Source organism: Erpetoichthys calabaricus, chromosome 13, assembly GCF_900747795.2.
Source record: "Erpetoichthys calabaricus chromosome 13, fErpCal1.3, whole genome shotgun sequence".
Taxonomy (NCBI): domain Eukaryota; kingdom Metazoa; phylum Chordata; class Cladistia; order Polypteriformes; family Polypteridae; genus Erpetoichthys; species Erpetoichthys calabaricus.
Genome location: NC_041406.2, coordinates 67,089,776 through 67,100,239, shown reverse-complemented (window position 1 = coordinate 67,100,239; position 10,464 = coordinate 67,089,776). Strand labels below are relative to the sequence as shown.

General features: G+C 33.7%; 1 protein-coding gene across 7 annotated transcripts in view; it reads left to right on the top strand.

Annotated features, from left to right (window-relative positions):
- Positions 1-10,464, top strand: part of akap9 (A kinase (PRKA) anchor protein 9) — a 268,377-nt gene that overhangs the window by 98,232 nt on the left and 159,681 nt on the right. For 6 of the 7 annotated variants that reach the window (XM_051936181.1, XM_051936179.1, XM_051936183.1 and 3 more), the window contains 5 exons: positions 1,500-1,722; positions 2,674-2,737; positions 4,134-4,490; positions 7,573-7,701; positions 10,184-10,405. In XM_051936181.1, the coding sequence (XP_051792141.1) occupies positions 1,500-1,722; positions 2,674-2,737; positions 4,134-4,490; positions 7,573-7,701; positions 10,184-10,405 (995 nt within the window). The remainder of the gene's footprint in view (positions 1-1,499; positions 1,723-2,673; positions 2,738-4,133; positions 4,491-7,572; positions 7,702-10,183; positions 10,406-10,464) is intronic. The other variant, XM_051936182.1, reaches the window with a different exon arrangement.

The window sequence follows — 10,464 nt, the reverse complement described above, 5'->3', positions numbered from 1 at the left end:
AGATATGCACAAGTGTGAAACATATTTTCCTTCTGATGTTTTTGCATATCTTAATTTAACTTTTAATCTCTAGATGTACACACCCTCAGACCACACTCTTCAGTGTTGATTATCACATGAAGTGAGTGGTAGCTAATGAGTAAGCTATTATTGGGCACTTCTCTTGACCAGTGAATAGTGTGTGGTTGGCAGTCAGGTCAGCTCATAATTTCAAAAGCTCATTCATATTTCAATGTGTTCCACTGTCATTCCCAAGGGGATTTTATGAAAGTGGTTTATTTTGTAACATTTTAGTAAAAATAAATATGTTTGGTATGTTTTGAGCATGCAACTGGATAGCTGACATGTGGATAATGCAACTGTGTGAGTAATTTGAGTTTTTTTTTTTCATTAAGTTTTTAATATTATTTACTGATGTTCAATGTTCGTCCTCACCAACACTTGTTATATCAGCAATTTTGTTATCTCCATTCTCTCTACAAAACGTTCTTATCAACTTATGAAGATGATTATCAACTTAACATCTTTACTAACTGATTAAGATGTGTTGTTTGCCTCAACTAGTGTTGGACTTTCCTGAGACAGCTGTATGTACACATCTCACTTGCATACATATCAACTCAATTCTAGTTGTCACTATATGTGAGATCTGAAGACATAGGATTGCATCACAGCTTGCTTAAATACAGTAGATCACAGCAGTGGTTGAATACTTTATAATTAAAAACATATGTGTCATTTTGTTTTAATTTGATTTTATTTTTATACATTTACTTTTTTTTTATCTACACTATATTGGTGGTTACACCGATACATCCTGGGTGCCCCCAATGGCAGCAGGTTTTTGTTCTAACCAATTTCATTATTAGTGCATCATTCCTTTCTTTTAATTGATCTCATTGTTTAATGAGCTGTTCTTTTTTTTATTCTCCTATTGTAAGAAATTGTAATACTTGCATTATTGTCAAGCCTTTAAATGCTTAAGTATCCTTTGCTGTTTACTTTTGCCTTCATCTTTTCCCATAGAGTTTTCTCACTTAATTGTATCTAGATGCTGACAACACTGAATGCTGAAGGAGAGCAACTGTTTTAGTGCCATATCCACTTGTAAATGTTTCTTAATAAGGAAACAAGTGACGTATTGCTTCCCTTTGGCAAACAATGCTGTATTCGCATGTTTCTGCACAGCCCCTTGCTAATCATCAGCATTTGGATATAGTTAAGGAAGCAAACTTTAAAGCAGAGGATAAATTAAAAGTAAATTACCAAAAAAAGAAAGCAAATTAAATCTATAGCCAAGAATTCAAATATTTATGAATTTCTTAGAAATGTTTGTAGGCTAGTTACGTAAACAGTGAGATCAATTCAAAGTAAAAAATGATGTGCTGATTCTGGAATTGGCTGGAATTGAAACCTACAGCAATGGTTCACCCTGCACCTAAACTTGGAAACCACTGTTTTATACAATATGTGTATAATTTTCCTTTTCAAACATACAGATACTAAAGAAGGTCTAGATATCCAGTCTGCACACTTGGAAAGTATTGAACAGCTGAAAAGTAATTTCAGTCCGCAAAGAGCACAGATAGAGGATCAACATAATCAAGAAATGAAACTTCTGCAAGAGTACTATCAGCAACAGATCAAAGAAACTAATGAGAGATATGTAACTGAGATAACCGCTCACCAGAAGAGGGTTCATAGCTCTGAAGCTAAATTCAGGTATACGTTATATGTTGGGTTCAACTTAATCTAAACAATATTTGTTGAAGGTAAACAATAAAATGATTTTATATAACTAAATAATATGAGACATTGATCTAAGTAATGGAGGTTCAATATGTTTGTATAATCTGCATTAAATTTAAAGTCATCCTTTTGGAAATAATGTAGTTTTAGCTTACTTTTTTCAAACTTTTAAAGGCAAAATAGACCTTTGGTGGCAATTCAAAACTAATTAATTTTGAAATTATGGGAAATAATACCACACATATGAAGTAGGATATTATTCTAACTTCTGAAGGGTAATAGACCTATAATTTGTTGACTGATTTTAAAATGTAAGTAACTGCTTTGTTCTCTATAAGCCTGTTATTTTTAAAACAAAAGCTTTAAAGTAATTTTTGCCCAAGTGTTTGAAATAATGCATTACTTATAACATAGCACACTCAAAGATGTTTTATTGAATTCTGTATGGATGGCTATATATATATATATATATATATATATATATATATATAAAATATTAATTTACACAGAGAAAAATTGTAAATAATCTTAAAGTAATATGAAATGAATGTTGCAGAAATAGACATATTTTACTTTTCAAAAATGTTTTGTAATGTTTTATTTCCTTAGGCTGGGATGTGCTTATGGAATAGCATTTGTGGCAAATTATGTAAAGAAAAAGACAGTTATACAATAAATAATCAGATGAAAATGTGCAATGTTTATTAAATAAAGTAATAAGATTGTAAGAAAACACATAAGTAAAAGCTCCTCTTATTTTTTGATAAATTAACAAATGTTGCAGAAAAAGAGATGAAGAGTTGATTACTATTGAAAACAGTTTTAATTAAAACAAATCTTAGAATTTTTAAAAATTAATTTTGATTATTGAGTTTTCTTATCTAATGTCTCAAGTTTGAAGTGTTCCTGTTTAATGTATTTTAGTGGATCCCAAATTGTTTTACCAAAGGCTTCATCTGTGGAGCAGCAGTATGCTGAAGAAATCAAGGTAAGTTAAATTCCATGCGTTTCTTGATATAAGGGTAGTTCTTTAAAACTGTTACTGACAGGCATGATATTAAAAAAATATATATATTTTTTTATTTTAGTAATGCTTGGCCTTATTTTAGTACTGATCAGAAAGCCCACTTGAAGTTTCTTAAAAACCTTAAAAAACACTTTACAGTAATCCCTCACCTATCGCGGGGGTTACGTTCCAGAGCCCACCGCGATAGGTGAAAATCCGCGAAGTAGCGACCTATATTTATTTTATTATTTATACATATTTTAAGGCTTTATAAACCCTTCCCACACTCTTATAAACCTTTCTCACTCTCTTGTTAACCTTTCCCACGCTCTTATAAACACTTCCTATGCTCTTAAACACTTTCTACATTCTTAAACACCTCAGACCAACACTGCACGCAGCGATCAGAAGTCAATGTGTCTGCACTCGCTTTGTGAAGGGGGGCAGCTGAACTCACGCTGAGCAGAAATGGACTTTGTGCTGCGTCTGCCAAAATGCCTGCTTGTCGCTCTGCGCATTCGGAAGAAGGAGTGTGTGTGTGTGCGAGAGCTGAACGCACCTTCGCTCAAACCCCCCCTCCCCGGAAGCGCAGTACGCTCCTGCCACTTCGCATTGTCAAGGGGGTGGGGAGCTGAATGAATGCTAAGGAGAAGTGGACTTTGTGCTGGCTTTGTGCTGCTTGTCGCTCTAACTGCCAATAATTTTAAGCTTGTACATCACCAATTTTCCTGTCTCACTGTCTTGTCTTGCGTGAAGTTAAAATGTTTTATTATAGTGAGATGTTACTCATATCCTTAGCCGGACATCCACATATCATATGTGTTAACAAAGTGTGTTTTATAAGTTTACATGTGTTTAAAGCATGTGGGATGGGTATTTTAAGGCTTAAACTATAAAAATGTTTATTTATATGGTCTTTCTATATCGTGGATTTTCTCCTGTTGCTGATGGGTCTGGAACATAACTTCCGCGATAGGCGGGCAATCACTTGTATTTAAAAACCCGCGAAGTCGTGAATCCACGAAAAGTGAACCGCGAAGTAGCGAGGGATTACTGTAATGGGTTCTGAAGTGTTAAATAGACCGTACATACTATACAACACAGATTTTGTCTGAAGTATGATGTAATGCTTCTTTAATGTACTTTTTAAAGACAATGTTTCATTTACAGTATTTACTAGTAACAAATGGTTTGTGCATTTAAAAATATATTTTATCTGATGTTTTATCTTCTGTAGTAAATTACAGTATATTAGCCACTCCTATTGAGGACATTACATCAGATATTTACCATGTTTCATGCTGCTTTTCATTGTTTCAGAAATAAGTTCGTTATTTAACTTATAGTACAGCATTTAATAATGTATTCTTGAATTTAGCTGGAGGATGTTGATTTGGCAACAGACTTCAGATGCTCTATAAAATCCTTTGGACTTACCCATCAGTTACAGACATTAAGAAGAGCTCTTTATGCCAAGTATCTTCAAGAAGTTTCTGCTCTGAAGGATCAGCACAAGACTGAAGTGGACATTCTAAAACAGAAGCATAGAGAAGAGATTGAATCCCTGCATCAGCAAATTTTGAAATTAACCGCACATAATCAAGACCAAGAAAATACAATATTCAGTAGCAGCACAACAGCTGGACTTTGTGCTGATGAACAAAATAAATTTGCACAAATGACTAAGGCAATGGAGAAAAAACACAAAGAAGAAATAGAAGAAGCGATAGCAAAGGTACTATCTAAAATAAGAAATTTCCTAGACTAAGCTGAGGTAACATTTTAGAATTTAGTTTACAGTAAAAAAAAAAAAAAAAAAAAAAAAAATTATTATATAAGAAATCTTTAAAAAAAATTTGTAAATTTATGTAGATATAGATATAAACTGCTTTATTGTTTTACTTGGGATTTTTCTTATGATTTTATTCTCTTATTTTACATTGTGGCACCAATCCTTTTTATAGCTACAATATGGCATTCAAGCAGTTTCTTTGTTATAGATTATCAAGCAAACCTTATTATTTGGTGCTGGTGACGCTGACTAGAAAACCTTAAAACCTCTTATTATGAACGTATTTAAAGTTTAGACCTATTGTGTATCATCTATAATTGCAATTCACACACAGTATCAGAAGTTTGCATGAATTCCATTGTTAGTAGGAGAGTGGTTACTGCAGTATTGCCATGTAATATAAAGTGTCAGTGTTGGCAAATGAGAGGATGTCCAAAGTTTAAGACTGACATGTAGTACAAAAGTAAAATCAGTTTACAAGTGACCTTTTGACTGTAATTTGTTTTCAAGATGAGAAAAATGAGGATGGTATTGTATGTTTCACTTATCAGCTATACCAGTGTTTCTTAAATTATTGGTCAAAAACCCATTTTGGGTCACTCTGGGTCATGAATCACTCACTATATTACTGAATGGAAAAGGGTCACAAAGGGTTTGTGTAATACCCTGCGATAGGTTGCCACGGGCATGGAGAAGCCACCAATGGATGATGACCAATGGCAGTTCTCTAAGGAGGATTGGGATGATGATCGGTAGCAATTCTGCAGGGGGATGGATCCCTTAGATTATAATCCGTGGTGATTATGGGTCGCGAAGACACGAAAAGTCAAAATTGGGTCATGAGAAAAAAATAATTTAAGAATCACTAAGGTATACTGACAAAAAATTCAGCTGTGCTTCATAATTTATTTTTCTTTGTGTCAAAGTGTATGGAAATGTAAATAATAGTCAAAAGTAAATATTTAAAAATACAGTAAATAACAAACATTCCACAATATATAAGCAACTTGTAGGCAGACCTCTGAAAGCCTGTTGGAGCTACTCCTAGAAATTTTACATTTTTTTTTACATTTTATGTTATACCTAGCATGGACACTCTGTCAACCGAGACATCACACTCTGAATAACATGCATATTACAAACCATGTTATTTATTTATTTATTTATTTATTTATTTTTGCGGACAAATCAAATGTTTTTTCTTTATCAATCATTTTTATGAATAGTGATGTTCTTTTTTTAAAAAAACAGAAATACTGCCTTTTCAGATATTGTCAGCTGGTTATGTTAGGCTTAAAACAATAGAGGATAAATCTGTCCCAGTTTACATCGTGGATATCTCTAAAGCAAAAAGAAAACAAAATTAATTATAATGTTGAAATTTGTCACTTCTGTCGAACAGTGGTGAATGCCCTGCAATTTTTCTTCTTTATATACAATCTGGGAGTCAAATGATTGAAAGGGGTGGAATTTCTGTGATTTTTTTTTGTACTTTCATGGATGGGCATTGTGAACCATGATAATATCTAAACCAAAGAAAAAAAAAAAGAAACAAAGTATTTTTTGGAATGTGAAAACTCTACTTATAACTTGTGTACTTTTACAAAAAGTTGTCAGTTTTGTTTTGGCCTTTCTACCAGCAACACAGCCTATCAAACACAAGAAAGCTCATTTGGTGTATTTTTTTTTACCTAACAAGGTACATGTGGAACAATGCCTGATCATATCACATTTAAAAAGGACTTCATCCTAAACTTAGGACCGTCCTTCAACCATCCTTACTGATGTTGAAACTGCTAGCAGACAATTCACTGCTGGCCTTATAGCAAGGTAGTCTCTTAGAGGTTCACTGCTTCACACTTTCCTTCACCATTCCTATAGCAAGAAAAGCCCAACCACACAAACACAGTTCCTGTGGTCACAACTGTCCTGAAGATTGCTGGTGTGTAAGTGCCACTTTGGCCTGCCTTCTCTCCTGAATGGAATCCCATAAGACCAGTTTAGACAAGACCCACTACCTACCAGTGCCAAGAAACCTCATAAGTTGTTTCTGGAGGAATGGGATGACATCCCACAACTGCATATTCAGTGGCTTATAGGCTCTGTATGCCAGAGGTGTTGAGCAATGATAGTCAGTTGTCACAATAAGCAGTACTCAGATACTGAAGGATCATTATACTTTTTTGTTTCTTGTTATTTCAGCAATGAAGGTTTTAACAATTGTTTACTTCTGGGTGCATGAATTCAAATATAACATCCTCAGAGAATAGCTTTTCTTCTTTTACAGTGTAGTTTGATATCATGCAAACAAGGTGATTGGATCTCCAAAACGTAAATTGTCTTTTTGGAATCATTTACTGTGTGCTTCGAATGTAATTTCTTTTTTGTTTCTTTCTTTTACAATCAAAACGGCAATAACACAGTATATTTCCAATGAAAATATGTATGCTGTCATAGAAGTGTACATTTATGCAACATCAGTACAGTACTAAAAAGAGCCAGTCAACTCAATGCTTTTTATTTCTTTAAATGTCTTCTCTAAGTGGCTAAGTTAAAGGCCAGAAAAAACAGTATTTAAACCTTCCTAGATGATTATGCTCCTCTTATTTTTAGACATTTTCAATCATTTGGTTGTAACAGGTCACATGTGAAGAAATTAATCAGGTGAAGCCTTGGCTCATAGATGATATGCACAAATTTCTGCACATCCTTATCATTTAACTTTTTTCAAACATTTGGCAAAGTTGTCTATATTTGATTTATTGTTCTTCTACATTTAATATCTGTTGCTGCTGTTTATATTTTGTTGTGTCAGTGTGATATCTCTGTAGATATTCTGTTCATGTGAGCAATTAAATTCAAAGATGCATATTCATGTTCACATACTGAATATGAATTCAGAATGTGAGCACTTAATGTTAATGAGAACAAGAAAATGGTTTAATACTGTGTATTGTGTTTATATTTTTCCTTTTTTATTTAACCTTATTTTAAAACCTAAACTTGTGTTTTGGTGTGTACTTAGGTTATTGTTCAGCTTTCTATAGAATTTGCACAGCAAAATGAATTGGATAGAATTACTTTTCAAGAAAGAAAAACAACATCAGAGGTTCAGACACTTTCTGAAGAATTGGAAGGAGAAGCATTAAATAAGGTAGACATTTTTAAATCTCAAAATTTATTAATTGTAACACAAAGCCTCATAAAATTGAGAGCATTGTTTCAGAGAATGTGCATTTTTTATGAACAATTAACAGAAAAGGATCACAAAATACTTTTTCAGTGACTTAAAATTGTTGAGTGACTGATATAGATTTTTAGAAAAGGCTTAGTGTTTTTCATAACAGCATTTGATCATACATTTTATTTGTTTATTTGTTATTTAACTTATAAAGACATCATGCATAAAGCCCAAAGTACTTGCTTGTAATTGAAGCTTACTAAAATGTACTTTTCTGGGCTTCATAGTGGCACTACTAGTTTATGGATCCAGAGTTCTGTATTTGAATTTCATGACCGGCTATTTTCTGTGTGTTTTTTGCATGTTCGCCCCATGTCTGTGTGGGTTTACCTCCAGATACTCCTGTTTTCCTCCTAAAATACCCAATACCTGCTGGATAAGTTGATTGGTAATTCTAAATTGGCCCTATGTAAATGTGAGTGTGGGTAAGAACACGAATAACAGACTGGTGGCTTTTCCAAGGCTGTTTCCTGCTTTGCATTCATCAGTGCCAGGGTAGGCTATGGCCTCATCTGTGACCCTGAATGTGTTAATGTGCGTTTGAGAATATTATGATGTTTTCTGTTATGTTAGAATTAAGTTTTTATCTGTGCTGTATTTTTGATTATCACATGCATGTTTTTTTTAGCATATCATTTAACAAAAGACTAAGGCTTTTCATTATTACCCAGAAATATGCAGACCTCAAATAAAGGTGGTTAATATAGAGCAAACTGAACTTTTTCATTTTGACAAGACAATATTTTGTTTTCACCATGAAAAAATACATCTTCACAGTGATTGCATTGGTGATGTAACATTCCAAAGTAGTGTTCATTTGTTGGCACGCATTTCTTTCTTGTTCTTGCATTCTGTATCCTATGTCAGTCGCCTTCTGTGATATACCTGACCATAGCAAATGTTGCTACTCTTGTTAATCTTTCTTTCTTCCTATTACAGAATTCTTTGTCACATTTGAGGAACAATAAACAAAGTCCTTACACTTGATTATGAGTTTGAAACACATATGTAGCCTGTCCTAGGGGATTATAGAGTATATAATTGGGCTTGCAAGGATTCTGCCTTTATTACAGTACATTTTTCTGCCTACCAGACCAGTAAGATGTTCATGAGATGTTGCTACTTTTCTTTCTGCTATGTCCTTTTGTCGATCACTAGTTTTCTGTGGTTTCTGTGACCTCTAATTTTCAGACTTTCCAGAACATATCAGGTAATAAGCTTTTGATTAAGGTCAAGGTTAAAGTTCTAGCCCCAATCGTTTGAACTGCCACAAGGTGTGTACTTGATGCTCAGCAGATGCCACAGCTGTCATTCTTCTTCCTATCATGTAATCGATTTTTGAATTTGCTTCATACTTTGCAGATATCACTGCTCTTCTTTGTCTTTTTGCCATGTCACCTTCTTGATCAGTTTTCTGTAATAAACACATAAACCCAGCACACTTGTTGATTCACCAGTACATACCAAGTCATAAGGCTTTAACACCAAGATCAAGGTTCTGGACATAATAGTTTGCATGTAATCATGTGATAGAAGGACAGACCTTAGCATTTTATATGTAAATACAGTAGATGGTATGGTCTGGAAGAGGTCCTCTATATTTTTCTTCCGTAACATATTTGTGTATAGTCTGCAACAAGAATGGTAAGTAGGTGGTAGTATGAATAATCAGAAATGTCCAAAGTTTACACATGATTCTAAACTTAATGTTAAATTACAACAGCTCAAAATTTGCAGATTTACTTTTTAGGGTGTTTTTGAATATTATGCTTACTAACTCACTTTTGCTCTCTCTCTTTGCTCTGAATGGGGTTTACAGTTTAGTGTGCATAAAAATATATGATCCATCCTGTGAAATAACACACACATATATTGTAGGTAATAAACATTATCAAACTGAATGTAATTTTTAATTATATTAATTTCTTGTCCAAAGCTGCCTCAAAGCTTCATGCTTGTGTGTTGTGTGTATGCGCCTCCTGCTTTTGTGTGTGTCCTCTAGTTTCCTATTACATCTACAGTCTGTGAGTTAAATGGTGTATTGGAATTGGTTCAGTGTATGTAAAGTGTGTTCTGCAATGAAATGGTGTCCCATTCAGGGTTGGTTTCTGTCCTGAACCTGATGCTGTTTGTGGGTCTGATCAAAATGTGACCCACTATCTGACTAAGCAGTAAGAAAATGAAATGATGATGTATACAGTCCACTCCTATAACAGTACTGAAGAACTTTGCTGGATGCAGTTTTCTCTATTTGTATTTAATATTGGGTTTTTCCATTTGTTATAAAACTAACCATTCATGTTGCACAGTGATAACTGTGCATTCCATGGTTAACACATTATTTATCTGTTAGCAGCATCTTCTAACTGAAATTCTTCCAACAATCTTATTGTAGGGGCCTAATGAAACCTGTCCTTTAGAAAACCTTTCAGTAGTCAAAGAATTTGAGGATGAACAGCTTGAAGATTTACGTCAGGAGTTGGTTCGTCAAGATCAGGAACATCAGCTTATTGTAGAGGATTTAAAACATGCCCACATGCAACAGCTTGAAAGACAAAAAGAAGAGCAAGAGAAGCTTCTTACAGAGGTGAAAATGTTAAGATCACAGCTTGTAAAGGTTTGTTTGTTCTATAAAATAATTTAGAAATTACATACATATTGAATCTACAGCTAATG